This window comes from Phragmites australis, chromosome 22 (genome assembly GCF_958298935.1).
Source record: "Phragmites australis chromosome 22, lpPhrAust1.1, whole genome shotgun sequence".
In the NCBI taxonomy this organism is placed as follows: Eukaryota; Viridiplantae; Streptophyta; class Magnoliopsida; order Poales; family Poaceae; genus Phragmites; species Phragmites australis.
In genome coordinates, this window is record NC_084942.1 from 16,243,929 (window position 1) to 16,266,172 (window position 22,244).

The 22,244-nt window shown below is 42.2% G+C and overlaps 1 protein-coding gene and 1 long non-coding RNA gene across 3 annotated transcripts; both read right to left on the reverse strand.

Moving 5' to 3' along the window:
• Positions 1-5,297: 5,297 nt before the first annotated feature.
• On the reverse strand, positions 5,298-11,971 carry LOC133904238 (GRF1-interacting factor 3-like). Its single transcript, XM_062345696.1, has 4 exons — positions 11,741-11,971; positions 10,112-10,188; positions 6,039-6,123; positions 5,298-5,963 (listed from the first exon to the last, which is right to left on the reverse strand). Exons 1-4 carry the CDS (start codon positions 11,819-11,821, stop codon positions 5,622-5,624), a joined length of 585 nt encoding a protein of 194 aa, XP_062201680.1. The 5' UTR covers positions 11,822-11,971; the 3' UTR covers positions 5,298-5,621.
• Positions 11,972-13,506: 1,535 nt separating this feature from the next.
• Positions 13,507-17,327, reverse strand: LOC133905206 (uncharacterized). 2 transcript variants are annotated; one of them, XR_009907584.1, is made up of 4 exons: positions 16,944-17,327; positions 16,503-16,835; positions 15,876-15,942; positions 13,507-14,397 (listed from the first exon to the last, which is right to left on the reverse strand). It is a non-coding gene; the product is annotated as an uncharacterized LOC133905206 (long non-coding RNA). The 2 variants fall into 2 exon arrangements; XR_009907583.1 differs by having other exon boundaries at positions 15,876-16,835.
• Between the last annotated feature and the right edge of the window lie 4,917 nt (positions 17,328-22,244).

A 22,244-nucleotide genomic window follows, 5' to 3' on the forward strand; every position in this document is an offset into this window, starting at 1 on the left:
AGAAGCGTTAGAAAAATGAGAGAAAAACCAGTTACCGGTGTACTACATCAATGAAGTGCTCAACAGTCCTAAAGAACGCTATCCGCAAGTCTAGAAGCTACTACATGCTAATAGCCTCTCACAAGTTGCGACATTACTTCCATACTCACAAGATTACCATACCACCAATATTCTCACTCAGCGAGGTCCTACACAACAAAGATGCAGTTAGTTGAATCGCCAAGTGGTCCGTTGAACTCGGGGAATTCGATGTCTGCTTTGTGCCTTGAACAACAATCAAGTCACAAGTACCCTGCAACTTTGTGGCCGAATGGACAAAACTCGATCAATCCCAGGATGACCACGATAACTTATCGGATGTATGGACTCTATTCTTCAACGGATCACTCATGCTTCAAGGCGCAGAGGCTAGGATTATACTGATCTCTCTAACGGGAGAAAGCCTACAATATGCTTTGCATATCAATTTTTCAGCCACGAATAATGTAGCCAAATATGAGGGTCTACTCGCTGGACTCCGATTAGCTTCTACTCTTGGCATCCGTCGCCTGCTTATGAAAGGGAATTCATAGTTGTAGGTGAAGAAAGTTAGTAAGGAGTATCAAACCTTAGATACAGACTACCTCATGGAGGTGAGGAAGTTAGAAAAGAAATTTGTCAGACTCAAGGTCAAGTATATCCCAAAGAAGGATAACTACCTCGCATATAGTCTTGCCCACCTAGCATCCTCACGATCTCTAGGACAACTCAGGATTTTTATAGAGAAACTCTTGAAGTCATCTATTAAATCATCAGAGGACACAGTTGAAGGAGTGGTGGTCTACGAGACCTATAACTAGGTCGGGAGCTTGCCATGGACTGACGCCCTAAAAGGAGTCACAGGTTTCTACTGGACTACAGCTCTCCATGATGTGAGCAAGTTAGTAAAAAAGTGTATGAGCTATCAATTATAGCAGACGAGTACATCAACCCACTCAGGCCCTACAGATAATCCCCTTGTCATGGTCATTCATGACTTGGGGGTTGGATATTCTGGGGCCCTTCCTGGTAGCACTCGGGGCTTTAAGTTCCTATTCATCATAATTTATACCTTCACCAAGTGGATTGAAACTGAGCCAGTCAAAAAAATCACTTCGGCGGACGCCAAGAAATTCATCATGAAAAGCGTCATGACAAGGTTTGGCATCTCGAGTAGGATCATCACCGACAACGACACTCAATTCTCCAGTGCGGCGTTCATTGATTACTGCGAAGAACTAGGCACTACAGCCTACTTTGTGTCTGTTGTACATCCACAAAGTAATGGATAGGTCGAACGTGCAAACGGTCTAGTACTTCAAGGAATCAAGACATGTGTCTTCAACTGCTTATCTGCCCACACTAAAGCCTAGGCTTACCAGTTGCCTAACGTACTCTGGGTACTTCGAACGATATCTAGTAAGGCGGCGGGTGAAAATGCCTTTCTTCCTAGTTTATGGGGCCGAAGCAATGTTTCCCTATGAACTAAAGGTCAAATCTCCCTGAATCAAACTATTCACCAACAAGGATAAATCCCGAGAAGACAGGTTGCTCTCAATGTTCTCAAAGAAAAAAGAACATAAGTGTTGATAAGATCAACGTGGTACCAGCAAAATCTCCGGCGTTACCACGACCAGAACATTCACAAAAGATCTTGTGCACCCAGAGATCTAGTTCTACGACTTGTATAGAGCCAGAAAAACAACAACAAGCTATCTCCGAGGTGGGAAAGTCCCTATAGGGTGGTCGAATCTAACTGACCACGGTCGTGTATGTTAGATATGGAAGATGGTCAAGTCCTTAAAAATTCTTGGAATATCGACCAGCTTCGCAAATTCTACGTGTAATATTTAGGATATATTTTGTAAATATTAATTGTCATTTTATCAATATATTTCTTTTATCTATTTTGAGTCAATGCCTTAAAAAACTGAGATAAGTCGCTATTTAGGAACTGACACCCATACGCGCACTCGAGATTCTAGATTGTCCATCCGGGTCCTTCCTCGATAACCAGTCAAGAGCTTCACATACATTAGGACTACAAAATTTGTCGTGCGTGCCATATTTCTGATGAGAAGTGAAGAAATATCTTTAGGAACCACAAAAAAACCTTATCGTGTCCCCGAGCTCCTGAAAGATAAGACATTTTACATTCGTAATCTGACCTAAGGTGATCACGATGAACATTTCGATAAGAAACCCCGAAAGCTCACTAAGCTACTCAGAAGAAATAAAGGTCGAGCACTTGTTTAAACTCCCCTTGCATTCACGAGAAGATTCACTCATACATAGGCATTCCAGTAGAAATAGGACCCTTTTATTTAACAAGATTTTGAGCTCTTTTACAGATAAGCTAAGGGAAAGATGATTACAAGAAGTCCTAAAAGATCTACTCAATGAAGAGTAAGGAGAGACTTCCTTGACACTCTCCAACCATCGACGTCAATGGAGGATGGAGTCATCGACGCTTCGGCCCCTTGTTGAACTCGCTGGTGTTGCTGCTCCGGCTACTTACTTCGGCTGTCTTCGCTGGAATAACATGAGGACGGAGAGGATGAAGCTGTCGGCGTCTTACCATCTTTAATAGAGATGCTGCCAGATGCCTTCCATTTCTTCGCCTTAGCTGCCTCCTCTTCTTCCTCTATTTCCGCCTCCAAGAGTTCTCAGTCCACCTCGTCTTGGACTAGAGACGCCAGGGGCTTGCCGTCTTTAATAGGGACGTCGTGAGTCATCGCTTTCTCTTTAGCCTCCTCGTTGAAGGAGACGTTGATAACCTCCACCACCGAACCAGATTCGGTGGGAGATGACGACAGGGTAAGGGTGAGTACTCGGAGGAAGATGGGAAATAGTTAGGAAAAGAATGTGTGTATTCAGACAAAGGAGGAGGTTCCATGATTGGATTCAGGTTTGATGCATCCGAGCTCCAGCACCCGGAGGTTTATATAGACCAACAGGTCAAGAGACGCGTAGTTTCATCTCCCGAACATTAATTCCAAGCGCGGCCACATTATGATCCACGAACACCCAAGTGACACACGGTCATCGAGTCTACGTCTTTTCAGCTGGCTCACGCAGACAAAGAGACAGTCACCGGTGCAGCCATTTATCCGCTGGATTTTTCAGTGTACGACCTCGAAAAGACAGAACAACAACTCTTTCGTCCCTATGACAGAGAATCTTTTCACAACTATACAAAAATTTTGCTGCGGAAATTCAACTTATGAGCCTAGCCCATGATGAGTCTTACCTCCCTCGTATATTTGCAAGGAAAGGATGGTATTTATATACCAATTAGAAAATATACCTAGATGGAACACCTTCTCGAGGACTCGTCTGAGAACTTGGAGGCGTTCGGAATCCCGAGTAGGTGATCTGAGAACCCAGAGAAGATGATTAGATGCTTTATCCTAATTGAAAAGCCAAGTCTTGCTCGGTAATACGATCGGGCAAAATGCTAATCCTTAGGTTACCCATGCAACAATGCATGTCCATCGCATGTTGCACTGGCGCGCTGTGGATTTCTCTGATCAGGCTAAGATGCATTTTTGCCTATCCACCCAGCTAGGTACATCCTATATATATCGGAAATGCTGCAACTCGAACGTCCGGGCACATCGGACGGGACAAACCGCTCAACCCAAAGCCTATTATGTGGCCGGCCCAAAATAATTATCCATTTAAGTTTATTTTTGTGTCCTAGCTCGTATCTCTAATGTTTTAGACGTTCAAGTTTAATGTTTCAAACGTTATGAAATTTTGTTGGAATAATTATTTTCATATATTGCATCCTGAAATCTCTTGCGTACAGATCCGGACCCAAAAAATTATCCATTTGAGTTAATTCCTATATTTTTTATCTCTAACATTTCAGACGTTCAAATTTAATATTTCAGACATTATGGAAATTTGTTGCCATAGTTATTTTCGTAGGTTGCATCCCGAAATCTCTTGCGTACAGATCCAGATCTGAAAAAATTATTCATTTAAGTTAATTCCTATATGTTCGCATCTCTAATATTTCAGATGTTCAAATTTAATATTTCAGATGTTATAGAAATTTGTTGCTATAATTATTTTTTATGTTGCACCCATGGGGTTTCACCCGAAAATATTACGTGCAACATGGAGTGATATTGCGGTGAAATTTTTTTTCCTGAAATCGAATGCATATAACGAACTATTTGGTGCATGTTTTTCAATGTTACAGACATTTCTCTCGCATGGGGTTTTGATGTTACGGTGCTCAATTAATCTTTATATATGACATCTATATACAGTCCCTTGCACATCATGTTGCCTTGCTCTCTCGACTTTCGACAGATTGTATACGATGCACTATCCATTGACCGTCCATCTGATCCAGCCCATTCAGTGTTTCGATGACTGCTCATACTGATATATCAATGTTTACATCAACCATACAAACATGGATACTGTACATTAAAGTACCTCTGGTAACCTATAACTGATGCTTCAGTTTTTTGTATCAGCCATTGTACCAATGTTGGAAAAACAAATATCCTGCACGGACCGCTTCTGACCTCTCTCTCTCTCTCTCTCTCTCTCTCTCTCACCTTAGAACCAAAAGAGGTAATTGAAAAGCCACCAAAGAAGAAACAAAAGAAAATCACTTGCCTTTCACAGCAAAAAAAGCAAGGCCACCAAAAGCCAAAGGCAATCCACGCAGAGCTCTGCCGAGAACACGACCACCCAACACGGGCACGGCCAAGCGCGCCTTCCGTCCTAGTAGCAATGGGTCCATGGAGAAGGCGGCGTCCTTCTGCTGCTGCAACATCCAAGTACTATAGAACCTACCACTAGGAGCCTAAACTGTAAAAATGTCACAAAGCTCTATTTATGTTTCACCAATTTAACGTGTACATGCATGCAATGATTCTCCTAAGCAATTTCACGATAAGACACATGCATGGCTTTGGCTATTCTCTACGTAAACGTCTATTGTACTAGCGAAACATATAAAAATATCCCCTAAATGGCGGCTATCGAATCGAGCTAAAAATTTCACAAGACTTGGATCAACAAAATTCAGTATAAGTTCCATACGTACTAGAGCTCTAACCATCTTTCAGGCTTTGGAGTTGATCTCGTGTTAGAACGGATGGAAGAAAGTGTGTATATTCCAATAGTTGCTTCAGCAGAAGCAAGGGGAGCGCATGATGAAATTTTTGCATGACAAAAGGGAGAATGCACAATCAAAAAATTTCCATGGAAACTTTAAGCTCTGTGAAGCGATGACACTCCAGATCACAGTGCTATGAGAGCTCAGACCATTTTCGATTTGCAGAGATCAAAGTTTGTCTAATTCATAACTGAATCCAGCTCCTGAAGACCATATTGCCTGTGGCCAATGGCTACAAGCCTACAACAAGTGCAGCTTGGAAACAAGCAAACAAATGTTACAGGGTTCTACATGAAAGAAGAGGTAAATGTAACAACTACCGAACATCATCCATGCGAAGACTGCGGCCACTTATCATTGAAGGGCACAGGAATGATTGATCCTCTCTTCGTCCATCGGCAGTATACATTCATTTTTCGACCTAAAAGGCTAGCTTGTAAGTTCCTTAGGACTTCTCAGGCTAGTCGCTTCCACCATCATTATCAGCGCCGGTGCTCCTGTGGTTCTCAGTGCCAGAAGGCTCCGAGGTGGCGCCACCCGCATCTTGCTTGCTTACTGCTGCTGCTGGCTGGGGATTAGCTGCATGAGTTTGTTGAAATTGCAGGGGCTGAGGAATGCCATTGACCATGCCAGGTCTCACAACCATTTGACCAGTGAAATTTAGCAACTGAGCCTGCTGCTGCTGCTGCTGCTGCAGTTGCTGCTCCTGCATCTGCTGCGGTGTTAGAGGTGTCCTTGGGGGGAACATAGGCACCTGTGACATGTACTGCCCTACCCCCGGCGATGCACCAGGTGGCACCATCTGTTCGCAGAAAAAACATGAGGGCAGAGAGCAGAAAGAATATGTGCACAGCAAGGTCTGGAAAATGACTATAACCTGAGGGCGGCTTGCAGCAGTCTGTGGTTGATTGTCTGCAATTGCAGCCAGATACAGGAGGTTCTTCTGAAGCTGGGCTTGATACCTGAAAGTTTCATGAAACATGAAATTTACTATTAAACAGCATCATTTTTTTCATATCCATTTCAGGACAATCACATTCATATTCACATAATAAAAAAGTAATATGAGTGGAAAAAAACTTGTTCAATGCATATATATATACTACAATCATATATCACCAGCACTGTGTAATGGAAAGTAGATTCGAAATAACTATAACAGACCACCAGTGACGCAACTACCGCAAGAGGGAAAGTAATTAGCTCCACTAGTAATGAAAGCAAAATTGCTAAGTAATTAGAGATGCAGTTTGGATTTTAGTTACAGCACGCAGCATGTATTGCTATTTTGCCGGCATGATTGCATATGCTGAAAGCTTGGAATGGACGTTAGTTACAACACATATGTCAAGTAAAATAATCTGCTGACGAACAGAACTAGTAGATTTTGCATTTATTCTATTGTGGTGTCCTCATGTGACTTCAATTTTATTGTGACAGCTTGTGAAGGGTGATTTTTATTATGAATAACACTTGTATTAATCATGAGGGCTCTAGGCCCGTATATATACATGTACATGGTGCCATAAAAGGCAGATAATCAGGGCTATAAAATGCAACTAATCAGGCGTAATAAAAGGCAATCTATCAGCTCTATACAAGGCAACCATATATCCAACACAGCCCCCCCCCCCCCTCCCTCAATCATGATGGGTCAACAATACTGAGTTTGGAGAGAGAGAAACTATGTTGAGCTCTGATCTATGCCTTTGTATAGAAGTTTGCTAATTAAAGCTCTGAAAGCACATACTGAAAACAATCACCTGATCATAAACATGTGCCCGTGTATAAGAAGCATAAACACCAATGTCCTTAGTAAGCTCATGCTTCACTAGACCGTGCACAATGCTAATAGCATCTGTACTGTTAGACAAAAGTGGAGTTCGCGCAGAAACAAACACCAAAATTCTCAAGTAACCACCGTATCCAAGTGATCTCTACTGTCAATAACGCAACAGCCCATAACTCAACCTCTGCACTCGAGCGAGAAACTGCAGTCTGCTTCTTAGTCTTCTAAGCAATGAGAGGACCACAAAGAAAGACACAATAGGCAGAAAGAGACTGACGGTCAGAACAATCACTAATCCAAGTACCATCAGAATAAGCCTGGAGCTATAAAGAACTGGAGTACAGGAAGAAAAAGCGCTGAGAAATGGTCCCACAAAAATAACGCAGGACACGAAAGAGATGACTATAGTGGAGTTGACTGGGAGCAGAGACAAACTGACTCAAGATATGCACTGCATAAGAAATGTTAGGTCAAACGACTCCAAGCTACACGAGACTCCCAACAATATGTCGATAGGGGATGGGATCAAAAAGAGGCTCAGAGATGAACATTGAGTTCATGGGAGTCTCAACAGTTCAATGATCAGTGACAGAAGCACGATCAAGGATTGAGTTCTATGGGAGTCTCAACAGTTCAATGATAAGTGACAAAAGCACGATCAAGGAGATCCTGAATATACTTCTCTTGGGAGAGGTAGAAACCCTCGTGTAGACAAGACGTCGATCCCAAGAAAGTAACGAAGAGGACCAAGATCAAACATAGGAAACTTGCCCATTGAGGTCTCGGTCTGATAGTGGAGATCTCGGCAGCCACGAGTGGAAAAGGGGATCCCGGCAGCGCGATGATAGGAGAGCTTGGCCACCACAACCGGTGAGGATTCTGGCTCTCCCGGGCCTCATGGGGGCACGCGGTGGCCTACACGGACTCGGAGAGCGACCTGCACAGACTTAGGCGGCAACGAACGAAGCAAACGACGATGTCGAACGCCTAGATCCGAGACAGCAGTGACGAGAAGGAACGAGGAGACCGCTCACGATGAAGAGCAGCAACGACAAACGATGCAAGACGAAGCACCAGAAACGGAGGTGGTTGTTTTTGCATGCAAGTGCAACACGCCGACAACCAGAAAGAAAAAAACCTAGTTTGGCTCTGGTATCAAGTTATGAATAGCACTTGTATTAATCATGAGGGCTCTAGGCTTGTATATATAAATGTACACCATGCCATAAAAGGCAGATAATCAGAGCTATACAAGGCAACTAATCAGGCATAATAAAAGGCAATCTATCAATTTTATGAGTTGAATATTATTGTGCCATCTGCCAACAAGTAGACTTGAGAAACGAAAATCTCATACTCTCATTGAGGGTATATATTTGCTAGGGGTATATATAGGGAAATCTCATACATGTCATGTTTCTAGTGTTCCAGACCAAAAGCTTCACCATACTTTTTTATAGAAAGCAAAATAGATCCACTAGGTTACCATCTTACACAAACATCATCTTTTTAAATAGGTTTTGCGCCCTACCTAATTGAGAACTCGAAGATTCTCTGCAACTCTACTAACCACCAGTCAACAAAAGGCTACAAAAACAAGCACATCAGTGAAAGAGTTTAGACCACATAGTCAAGGATAACATAAACTCACGCCTGTTGGCAACCTAGGTACAAAAGAGTGTTGCTGGTAAGAAGCTAGATGTTATAAGTGTTTGACTTTTAGTACATACTTTGTTACTTTGCATATTGAAGTGCTATCAAGTGGGTACTACTACAACATAACTTTGTCATGTGCTAACCCATCAAGATGTGTTATGGATTGCATGCTGATTGTTCACACTGTATCACATAGTAAGACTCCATAAAACATATATTGTGTCAAAACTCCACATTAAGAATATGTCTATAAATATAATGAAGACGTATCACACATGGCAGAAAATTAAATCGGCTCATTGCCAATACTTGACCCATGTAGCATTCATCCCACATTCCCACTCCAGCTCACTCAAGCCAATCAAGGCCCTAAAGCGCCCACCCCACCAATGCCCTAATTCCAACAACACCAAGCTTTACATCAATGAGGACGGATACATTATTGGAAAGACATAGTAGCATAGTTGTCACGGGGGTAAGGCGAGGCAAGGCGCCTGACTACCTTCACACCTTTAGAAGAGTATGACGTGAGGCAAGGCGACACCATACTCGATCCAAATTCTAATCTCGGCTCGCCAACGAGTGCAAAATTCTCACCTCAGCTCCCTCCTTTCCCTCCCTGGTTTTTATGTTTCCCTCCACACCCGGCCCCCTCTTCCTTCCATTTTAATATCAATGCCTTCCCCTTTTTCTTCTCTCCCCTCCGTCCATCCCCTCACATCGCCTACCTCGCTTCCCTCCACTCGACGCTTCTCCCGCTCCTAACCCCTAGTATCCTCTAGTAGCGTCGCCGCCGCAACCCCCGGTAGCTAGATCCAAGCAACAGGGATCTTCTTGCCACGGATCGAGCACCTCCCGCCTCATGATCAGCGGCGAGGAGTATTCGCTGTGGAGTGCCGAGGCTATGAGAGGCGGGAAGTGGAGAGGAGTGGCTCTGCGGTGGTAGATCCGCCGATCCTGGCGATGGAGATGGACTCCTTAGTCGAGAAGGTGAGCTCTACTCTGTGGTTTTCTCTCTCTTCCTTTCCCGCATGCGCGCTTGTTAGCTTTGTGGCACCTGCCTAGCGCAATATGGCATCACGACGCGCTAAGGCACCACCACACTTGGCAAGGCGGATGCAACAACGGAATTAGGTGAGGCGACGGCTACGGCGACTACCGACAAGCACTTCGACGCCTTAATAACTATGCATAGTAATGCTACAATATACCTGCCTACCCAAACATAGATATACCTAGCCAAAAATATTACAGAATACAGGCAATCGCTGCAGTTTTGAGTTCTTAGATGATTATTTGCTATTACATGACATAACAAAAATTATAATACATGCTACCTTATTATTACATGACATGTCAGTAACAAGCAATGTCTAGGATTAACTGACATCAGGGAAAGGTAACAATAAAAAGAAGTCATGCTAATAATATATATTCAATTAATGCAAGCATGAGCCATATCAAATAGTAAAACCAACAGAATAAAGGTTTAACTAGTTACATACTGAGCACATTCTGCCAACTTTCCCAGGTTTTGATTTTCCAAAATAGCCACAATAAGTTGTTTATTCTCATCCAGATACTGCAGAAAGAAATAGGATAATAGGATCAATTATTAAAATTGGAAATTTGCAACAGACCATACACAAAACTGTTATATTGGAACCGAAGGGACAATTGTGCCATAAAATGAACAAAATAATAATTGTAATATTGCACTATAAGAAACATGGTAGTTCTGTGAGAACACATGAACACTATAAAACATTACAAGATATTTATGAATCAATTGAATGCCCATATAACAGAACAAGAACCACATAATTTAGTGTAAATGTAAAGAATCAATGATCAGTTGGGAGTCAAGGGTATGCAACTATATTCTTGAAGTGGAAATGTTTGGTCCAGTGGACTATATCAAGATGGGTACCATTGCTATGGTTCAAATAGACCAGGCCCACATTGCTGTCTACATTTTTTCTATGAAGAACCAACTAGATTGCACTAATTTGGAATTAATCAAGTACAACAAAATAAGCCATCCTTTAATGCCAATAAGCATACAATGTAGTGAGATAGTATACAATGTACGCTGGTCGTTCAAATACTAGCCACCAGTGAAACTCAAGTACTAACTACAAAAGAAAAGAGCAACACTCAAAAGACCAGAAAAGACGCGACAAAAAACAAAGCAGGCAGTTTTCCTTTTTAAGTGAAGGGAATATGAAGAGTGGAAATAAGAATGAAAAACACTAAAGTAGGAGATTCCAATGAAAAGTCATATTGGGAGTTTCCCAGAACTGAACATAAATTTAACTACTGCTAGTTACTGTAAGAAGTTAGATAAATCATAAACTCATCTCTTTTATATGTATTATTAAACTTCAGCAAACCCTGTCAAAACAAAATTGGAATATATAATCCACAAAGATGCGTAGATGGATTCTCTATATGGGCCATGGCATCTTCCATCACAACACCAAAGAAATTATAATATCAAGGAGGGCACCTAAATGCTTGAGAAAGACAGGAAATATTCACATAGAGAACGCTTTACAGGATATGAAGTGCAGATGAGTGCAAGTTATGCGGTCAACGCTACAGAGCACATATGGAAAACATCAGTTTGGTTTTGTTGGAAGCAAATGACACAAGGCCGTGCTACAAGAAAGGATTCAAGTTCCATTATCTAAACAATGCTACATTCACAAGTTTCTATTCCCCACTTTACTAGTTCCTATAATATCAGGACAGGCCCTATTTATTCTCATATCAACGTTAGCAGCCTCAAGCATAAAGAGACAGGTTTAACATCAACCAAGCAGCATCACCATGAGTTTGAATGAGGATCATAACACTGCACCCAATAAGTTACAAGAAAGCACCAGCTTCAGACAAAGCTGGTCAAATCAAACAAAGGAATGTCGAAAAAAAACAGCATCTTTACTAATCCACCGAACCAAATCCACCACTAATCGATCCCAGCGCATACAGACCTAACCCCATCCGATTGAGGCCAGCAACAAGACCCAACCTTTGACACGAAATGGCCCCCAAGAAACCCCCACACGTAGAGGACACGCGAACCCTATCAAGAACCGCAACGGGAGAAGGGAGAGGGCGAAAGGAGGCACCTTCTGGATCTGCTCTGTGGTGATTCCGGCCGCCGGGGTCATGGCGGGCGCCTGCGGCTGCATGGGCATCGGCTGCTGCATCGCTTCCCCTTATGCGGGCTTTGGTTTCTTGGGTGGGTTTGGGATTTTGGGGGTTTGGAGGGTTTGGGGGCTGGAGCTGGAATGACGCGCGCTGCCGACCTGCCCAGGGATGCCTATTGCGTATTTGCGTGCGTAGGCGAGTGCATGAGTACGATGTAAGGTAGTGTTTAGTTAACATGTAAGATGTAAGGTATTGTAACGCAATTTAGGTAACATGTTCTATTTTCTTTTGTTTTAGTCCTCTCTGTGATTGACTCTGCCACCCAAGCGTAGAAATTTGATACCGTTTCCATCCAAGCATTATGCCCTTCATACTAATCTTCTCCGCTGGTACTCATATGCCACACCGTCTCTTGAGGGTCACCTGTCTCCACCATCTCCTCCACCCGATTCTTCCTTCGAAGTCATTGCTGCCTTCTCTTCTCCTCCTCCCAATCCAGTCTCCCCCACCCCCCCTTCCTCCTCTAAATCCGATCTCCACTCTGCCGCTAATGGCCAAAGATCCCGTCGCTGGAGCTCGTATGCTGAATGGATCAACGGAGTGACGGTAGGGCACGACGACATGGACCGGCGAGGGCGCAGTGGCCACCTTCGGGATCTGTGCAAGAAAGGGGAAGAAGGCTCGCCGCCGGATCTGCTCGTGGTCCAGGATGATGGGTCGGAGCCGTCGTCACTGAATCTGATCGTTGGCAGCGTCAAGGCTGTTCGAATCGACATGGGTGAGGGCGCTGCTAGATCGACGCAGGGCAGAGAAGAGAGGGGCTCTCCAGTGTGTCGGCTAGCTCATGGTTCTCCATGGTGGCCTGGCGGCATCAACAGAGAGAGCCTCACGCAGGGCCAGCGATGGCGACAGCTCACCACCAACACCACCATAAGTAGCTTCTACTTGAGGTGTGTTCTCCCGTGGTTCTTCATGCTCAAATGTCGTTTATGTTTGCATTACCGACATAAACCAAATAAAGTTTGTATTCCGTTACATTGTTACCATTCCCAACGTCTTCTAATACCATTTAAATTTGTGTTTGTATTTGCCAATCAAACAACATCTAAGTTTGTACGTGAATTCAGATACTACAATTTGTATTTTGAAAATGAGGTCTTAAAAAATGCAAATTGCAAATCAGCTATCACACGGGAGCCACAGCCCTGCAAGACAGAAATTTTTGTAACACAACGTTGTTTGTATGGCAAAAGAAATATCAAAATTGTTATAGTTGAGCGTACGGCATGCGGGCCTGTTTCTTTTTTTTTTTTTTTGAAAATTTAGGTCCACACCATCACGTCAATTCCACTTGCAAAATTTGCTATTGCTTTTGAATTATTAGACTCATGCTATTAGTTCTAAAGTTTATTAGCGGATAAATCGGAGCTCAAACGGTGTTCAGTCAAACTATTTGACCGTACCAAATGATATAGGTGCCCTCTTATTATCTCTCTTTCTCTCTCCCTTCATGTTGGGACCCACCCCCACTTCTCTCTTTTACTTTTCTTCTCTTCGTGCATGTTGGAAACGTCACAGCCTTCGCACTCCGTCTGAATAGAGTAAAAACTAGAAAATAGTGCGCCGTTGACGTGCAGTATCCCATTTTTGAGGCTGGAGTGTGCAATAAGAAAAATTAATACTTGATACTTCTAAAAAGTTTGAAGGCATATTAGAATCCATGTAAAAGCACATAATTTACCTTAGCTGAGGACCTACTGCACAAGGTGTACAAAACCACCTCTGAGTGCATCTATATCCAGCAAAAATCAACTGCATAGGCTAAGAAAACAAAAATCATCAACACAATAGCTTGTAAGTCTCATATAACAACATGACATATGATTATGAGATATCAAATAGCTATACAACAGAAAATGAAATATAACAAACTGCACATGCATATAAATAAGCATTTTGAGCCTATTTCCTTCTTTTTTAAAGTTATATAGTCTTGAATCCATGCAGTACCGCATCCAGCTCATATAATAGATACATAGCAGGATAAGTAGAATGATGTTATACTCAGAATATACCATGAAGTGGGTACACATAATGTATTTATTGCTAATCGGCAAATTGTACTGATCAGCAGGGGCAATGTAGCTTATTTTTCTAATAGAACAAGGAAGATAACAAAATCCTGACATTTGGGACAAAGGATTTTTTATTTTTTATTCTTGGCTTTCAACATGGACTTTCCCTTTATAATCCTAATTGGCAACTGAAAATTTACCAGGCAATATGTAGTTGCATCATTTAAAAAAATTAAGTAATATATTTTGAGAAAGAGCTAAAGAGCTTAGATGCGAAAGTGATCTCCAAAGTAGAACTGTGAGGTATGCATTTTTCAGATATCAAAGCAAAATATTTTGACATTACTTTGCATTAGCTGGAATTTAGTTGAACTGGATGAAGTGCAGATCAAGAATTATGACACCAAATGGTTGAAGTGTTGAATCCCAATTAACACCACACGTTGTACGTACAATCATTCTAACAAACTATCATGAAATCGAAAGGCAAAGAAAGATCAACGGTACCTGCAGTCAGCATTGATGTTGACAATGCAGAAGCAACCGTCCAGACGTGGCAACTATCAGAGCTTAATATAATTAGTAAAAGGAACATTCAATAATAATTGAAATAACATTCAGACTTGAAGTATGGATGATCACTAAGATTAACAAAAAAAATTGCATATTGGCACGGGAGCCCCAATCTTTGCATATAGACTTTGTCCATGTTCCACATTAAGTAAAATGTCAGATCAGATCTGTCACTCAGAAGTTATGCTTTGATTTCTTAAAGGACAAACCATGCTACACTTATAATGCATTTCAAGATCTGTCCGAATTCTCTAAAAGGGCTCTAGTTCACTTAACCTATGGTCTAAATCATCTAGCCTGTTAATTGAACCCCTAATTGCAGAATTATTAATCTAAGATTAAGGTTCATAATTTCATATTTTTGGTGCAGTTCCTCCTAATACAAGATTATTTTTCCTACTTTCGTCTCAAGAAATTATGCTTGTCAACTTTTTGAATTACTTCAGGGGTTATATGGTTTTTTATTTAACTTAAAGCAGATCTAGTTAAAAATAGTTTTAGAGGCTGAAACCATTGATTAGATTTGGATAAAACAACTATAAAAATCATAGTTATCAGTTAGTACATGAAAAACTACCTTTTCTTTACCTCTTTCCACAAAAACTTGAATCAATAGGACAAATAAAGACCAGTTTGTTAAGTGCTACCCTAACAATTGTAAAAACTTAGTTTGATTTCACAAATTTATTCAGGGTGGAGCTCTTGTTTCTTACAATTTATTAGTACCATATATACTATAACTCTGTGTTTAACAGTATGTAGGATTCTCTAGCCTTTTTAGAACAAACGGCAACCATCCGCGATAGAACGAACAAAAGTATCCTAATGAGATCATAGTACTTTTAGACTTCTTTCCTCCATAATCACTTTTAGTCTATCTGTCTGCTGCACACAACATACTTTCTTTGCAAACCCGCCTATAATTCTAATTTCATAAATAATAGTTCAACCAAAAATAGTGATGCTTGAGTGAGTTGTATTCACGGTGTGACCTCATGAGTTGTCTCCCTTTCAAAAATATAGAATTTTTAAAGAATACACAAAGCTAGATGATCCATAACTGTTTCTAAAGGTGCATATTATACTTCAAGTTACAGCCATCATAAGGAGCAGCACTACATCTTACAAATAAGTATTAATCGTACTAAAGAATGCAATATTAACCTTCAAAATATCAGTGTCATCATATTTTGATATGCAGAATCGCTAAATGTTCAGAATAGATGCACTTATACAAAGGAGCATGGAAGAGAGAATTTTAACAGAAAGCTGCAGACCTTATTGCAGGCACTAGCACAGGTTTATTGATTAAATATAAACACATGAAAAAGTTTGAACAAAACTGTGTTCATATGATAGTAAGCATAATAGTATTTCATTATGTAGATCCTCAAAGAGAGCACAGTGATCAAAGTCTTAATAACATGAGACTTGGTAGGGTTATTTTGCAGGAAGTGCTCCTTACCTTTTTAGTTTTGTGACAATGAGCTGAATAAGAAATGGGCCGAGCATCCTGAGCCATGGATGTTTTCCTGTAAGCAACGTGTGATTCAGTATTTCAGTAAAATGAAATGCAACCAGACTGTAACCATTAGCTATTAACTAGGGCCCTTGGATGAAAAACTGAACTACATTACAGAACTCCTAAAGCTTGAAGTATCATGTATTTGTCAGTTCTGACATAGACACACAATATATGATGTGATAACTATATTCTCTTGGAAATGTGAAGGACTTAGCACATATTTCTCTAATATATATGGCAATCTACTAAAAGCACTACTAAAGAATATCATAGTGGTTCCAACATCTGAAAATGGAAATATTTTGGATCGGTCTTAAAGGGTAATGACTTGAACTGTCGTTAATAAGAAGTGCCTTTGAACTGAATCCGGTTTCCACACAAACTAAACACAATGATGATTGGTCTAAACCCTATGGTCACTTTCCCGAGGTCACACAACAAGCTAACTGTATGCGAAACACAATATCAATTGCACAACGGGGAGATGCTACCACTGTAGGGGCTGAATTGATCTAACCAAACACAGGTAACAGTGTACTACGACCAATGTAAGTAAAGCAATCTCACTTGTTTATGTAACGTGGCAAATTATGGTTTATGCAAACTGGAGGTCCTTCAGTCCGAAGAAAAGAATTGTCGAGCCAGTTAATCAGTTCGTTGGCGCATAATTGCATAATTGGAGGAACAAAGAACGGAAAAAGGGGTCATCGTTAGCTTGCTTCTGAGCTTCGAAATAACGAATGGCAAGTCCAACGCAATGGTATGAGATTAGCCTCGAGGAAAGCAGCATGAATATTCAGAAGATTTAAGTAGTATTAGCCATGGCCTCAGTAGTCCCGCGCCTTTTCTAAACCGTGGAGATGGCCGGCGATTTGACCACACTGCTCTCTTCCTTGTGGACTGCAAATTAAGAGAGGGATTATAAATCCTCTCAGTGGATGTTCGAAGATGCCATCACCACAGCTAGTTGCAGCAAAATTGAGCAGAAATGGGGCACATGGGGCTCACCGGCGGTGGAGGAGCAGGTCAAGGAGGAGGCGGAGGCGTCGGAGAGCGGAGGAAGGGGCTGACATCTGGTTCTCCTAGGTTCGATTGGAGTCGGGGTGCCGGTGAGGAGGTTGGTAACGTCACTCAGCGGCACCGCCGCTACCTTCCGCTGCCGCTTGGTGGCGTCGGACTTAGTGCTCCACGATTCCGATCTGTAGGCGGTGGCAGCGGTGGCGCATGGAGCGAATGCGGTGGTGATGGTGATAGCGAGGGCGCGCGGAGGCCAGAGTCCAACGAAGTAGCGGCAGCGGTCCGAAAGGGCAGAGCAAAGGTGGCGTTAGCGGCGAGGCTTTGCAACTACGGAGCAAAGGCGGTTCGTGCAGCTCCTCGAAGGCTGGGAGGCGGTGCGGCTCCATTCCTCACAGATCATACGGTCCACATCTGACGAAACGATCTCGCCTCGTCCGACAGGCTTAGCATCTGCGGGGAAGGTGGAGTGTTGGTGCATTGATGTCTGGCAATACTTGTACAGTATTTAGTAGCGGATAGGAGCTAGTAGGCTTTGTAGGTCTCCGGTGATTTCGTCGATGATGAAGTTAGTCTGGTGTTTCTTCTCCATACTATCTCTGGTGAAGTCGCCATCTACGATGATGACTCTGGTGGTAGTGGTGTGAGAGGTGACGATTTTATGTTTTGTGGCTAGAAGGATGGTTATGGGTATTGTAGCGATGTGGTAGATGAACCTTCTCTTCTCATGCGCTGTTTTCCGATGACATGGCTAGATCCGAGGCCAGGAAGACATAAGGCATGCCTCCGACCGATGGACTTCAACAGGTGTTTTCTTCCCGTTCTTAGGGGCAGGAGACTTCTGCGGCTCTTATCAAAGCCTTGATACGATGATGCTCTTCCGGGTCTATGTGGTGTATCCTCTGTTCTCCTTTTGCTCCGGTGCCGTCTTCGGTGGTGGAGTCTGGTAGAGTGCGGCGATTTTGGCATGCACAGTGGTCTCTAGGGGCTTAATTGTAATAATCTTTTTTTTGGACCTCGCATTTTGGCTGGGACAGCTTGGTCTTCTGTATCCTTCTAGTAGGTGCATGTATTTGTACGATCTCTTTATCTTTTAATACAGTATCTCTGTGCTTAAAAATAGAATATAGTAAAACTAGGTCCTATTTATTTATTAGATAACAATAAATGCAATGGTTCAAACGCATAGTAGATTGGATACACATTTGAAACTTGCCAATCAAAAGGTTAAAGAATCTAGTGCAACTAAACCGAGTGTCGATACCTCACCAAAAATATGGACAACAGTGCAGTGGAGCCCAAACATTCGAGAGCGTTTTCCTCTACAACTAATGCATGTGTAACATTTTCTATAGAAGTTTTGTTTAGACATGGCCCCAAGGCCATTTGGTTTAAGCCATCGCCATGCAAACATATTTGCTATGCATATATCTTTCACACTAATTAACTCCACGATGTTGTCGGCGATTGATAAAATTGATAGAAAATACTTATAATAAAGTAGATATACATTCTGGTCTCGAGGTGTGCATCAAAGATAGAAACACACGTTTTTATACAGGTTTAGATCTATGTTAGAAAAATAACTATATGTCCTATCTTAACTTGATTATTCTCAGCAAAGATTATTGCAGCTTGGGGGTGTATAGATCAAATCCTAAGGCTCTCGGTAGAATTTCTCGTGTTCTATGTCTAAAAGGCCTAGTTGAAGGAATTTGTCATGATTTGATGTTGTCGTGGATTTTCACTGGGTGTCTCTGGTTCCTACCTAGCTAGGTTTGCTCTTGCCTTCTACCGAGATTAACTTGGCATCTCTAGGTGTCAACTTTAGATGCGATGCCTTGGGCATACTCCCTCCCTCTCCTTATATAGTAAGGGTGAGGTAGTCGTAACATACTCGGACTTCTCCGAGTGTATCCTTCCCGTGATCATACTCCTCCAGAATATCTAGGAATTCATTTCCTAATTTGGGGATAATCTCCATATAGAATATGATTAATTGTTGGATTTTTTGACATATGCCTTATTTACCTTATGATGGCTACAGAACTACCGAAACAGGTTAAGGATATGTGTATGGTAGATACCCGTTATGGATATACCATGTTTAGAGTAAATATATAATCATTAATTATGTATTCCTCCTTGGCTAGCTCCCAACTCTGCTCAGAAGAGGACCACTTTTACATATTATGAATTTGACCTTGTCCGAACTCGTATAGTTAGAATGTTTTTCAAGAAAAATGTTCTTCCAAGTCAAGAATCTCTTCTGACTAAATAGAACATTTTCTAATTAAGAAAATTGCGGGGGAACCATCTAAATAGTATTCTAGTTAATTATTAGGATAATCATTATTCACAATCACAACCTCGATGATTAACCAGAATGCTATTCCGATAGTCCCAGCACGTGTTTACTTCCAGGATCGGAACACATGCCTTTACAACATATAGCATCACAACACAGCTTAAGAAAAAGCAAGTAATTAAATTACATTATAAATTCTTAAGGATTTACCAAGTTATTACAGTTTACAGCAAAAGAGAGTTAGGAGGAGACTAAAACCTGCTCAACTCCTAACCTGCAAAAGAAACTAAGCATCAGAACACTAAAGCTATACAACAAAAGCAAGATGGAGTCACATGCTCTTAGGCTCCATCATAAAAGCACGCCAACAGAGTAGGATACACTACTCATACCCGCCATCATCCTCGACAGGCATGAAGTAGCCAAAGACCAACTCCTCCTCGCCTGCAAAACCTGTAGAGCAGCTGAGTACGAAGGTACTCACAAGACTTAATCCATAATGGGCAACTTCTAATTAGCCGGACTCTAAGGATCATGCATTTGGATGCTAGCAAGAAAACGACCACATGGTTAAGAAAAATTTACATGCAAAAGCAACTTGACACATACATGTGTGAGCACCTAAACTTAACTAACAACAATACAACTATACCTGTAAATACCAACTGTACATAATTGTAACTGGAACCATAACAAACATATATGTAACACGAACCATCTCCACCATAACCAACATAACCAACCACAATCTACAACGGAACTCTACGATGGTGCGTATGGACAAAAGGCATGCTCATGACTGAGAGCGCGGCATTTTAAAATATTTTTACACCCTTCAGGAGGATACTCCTTTACCCACATGACACGAGGATCATTCGGCTTGTGTCACTCGCTAAAGTGCACACAAGGGTACTCATGACAACCTTTTTCAATAAGCCTCAACCATTTTATACATGCATCGCTCGGCGTGAAGGTATCTAGAACTACTCTCGGAGCAAACTAGATACCTCTTCCAAGCCCGCCCGCTCACACCATCGATGTTTAGGCCCAAATGATCACAGATACAAAGATATTCGCCTCGTCTTACCATTAGATCGGCATGTGATGAGTACGGTAAGTGCTTAAGCCAACGACGGCCAACAATCGGTACTTAGTGGAATGCAAAGCCGTCTATGGTTTCCGAGCTCCTTCCCCGAACTACCTCGGGAACCTACTCCAGGGCAGATGATAACCCTAATACAGCTCATATCTCTGTCTTATGCTCACCACTCATTGTGTAAGTAATTATTAAGCCTATGCTCGCGAACGATGAAATATTTCACCGCTCGACCTCTACCATAAACCTATGCAATACTAAGCAACTCGTATCACATTTTGAGTTAGACATTAACATGATTATGCTCGGGCAACAAGGATATGGATCAACAACAATTGAAGGAAAAGCTCTTGCATCTACATAGGTTCTACCCACTGTATTCCGACATCGACTCAAACTCATGCATACATACATAAGGCACATTTATTAATTTATACCATACGAGATCCAAAGTATTGGGATAAGTATGCTTAGATGCTTGCCTTGCTGCTTTGGAGTTTGCCTTATGCCACCCGCGCAACACTCGCAAAATTCAGGGAGACGGGCATCATCTTCAATCACCACCATGTCTCTGCTCACTAGAGAAGAATACATACAATGATGAGTATGATTGAAGTGAAACAATGCATGCCACAATATACATAAAAACATGTTAGATGTGCAAGACACACGAATTAATGTCACACTACGTGATCTAAATGAAGTCGGAAAAATATCAGGAGGCCGGAGTATCCGGGTTGACTCGGAGTATCTGGGTTCCGGAGCCTCCGGGCCAACCTCCGGGAGAGGGTTCTCTGTTAGCCATTTTCAATTTAATCCAGAACCTCCGGGTTGGTCCGGACTATCCGGGTTGTGCCGGACACTCCGTGTGAGGGTGCTCGGTTAAATCCGCCAGTTTAACCTGGAACCTCTGAGTTTACCCGGATTATCCGGATGGAGCAGACTTTGACATTCTCAAAAATTTCCCTCAGGCGATTTGACTCGCATGACAGATCTATGCCATATAAACATGTATATGCCCTATCCAAAGGATTCTACACCCAATTTCACCCTAAACCCTAACGATTTTTTAATACAATTCAATGAGCTTTCTCTTGTTGAACCTGGAGTATCCAGGCCATCCAAAACAGCAGTTTTCGAGGGGATTTTGGGGTTGATTTGATTTGTGAGCCTCCCCAAGATTAAGGGAAACATACTAGAGATAGTTCAAGGAGTCTGAAACTCACTTATCAACCTAGCAACATAACTTCATAGCTCAAATTCACCCAAAACTACATTTTGCTCCAAAACATCAAGAACATCTAAAGAACTCAAGAACAACTCGATTCCTCCATGAAAACAAAAATAAATTGGATACATGAGTAGCTCATGAGCTTGTAATCGTGTGGATACCATATGCATGAAGGGTTGCGGGTAGGCTACGCTAGCACAAAATAAATTTTCTCTACCGCATTCAACCAGGAAGCCATGCGAGTAGGGGATCATGAATCGTTACCACTTGACGAGCAGTGCAGCGGAAGAAGAGTTGGAGCAGACCAATCCAACGTCGTGCGCGTCAAGTAGTCGATCGTCAACCTCGTCCCGAGCACGTCCCGAGCACCTTCCGAGTACTCGCGGGTACGTCCCGAGTACTCTCGAGCAGATCAGCACCGCAATAGTAGCAGCGCCTCCACGGTATCCACACGTACAAGGATGGAATCGTCGTGCGCCGGTGTGCTAGCACCGCGCGCCCGGCTAGGGTTTCGAAGGGAGTTCGGGAATAGGAGGCGGCTAGGGTTTCTAAGGAACACCATGCGCCTTGGCCCCTGCCTATTCTTATATAGAGCACGCTAATGGACCTTTAATCAACATTAAAGCCCATTATGACTCTAAACCCTAATGGTCCTTTAAT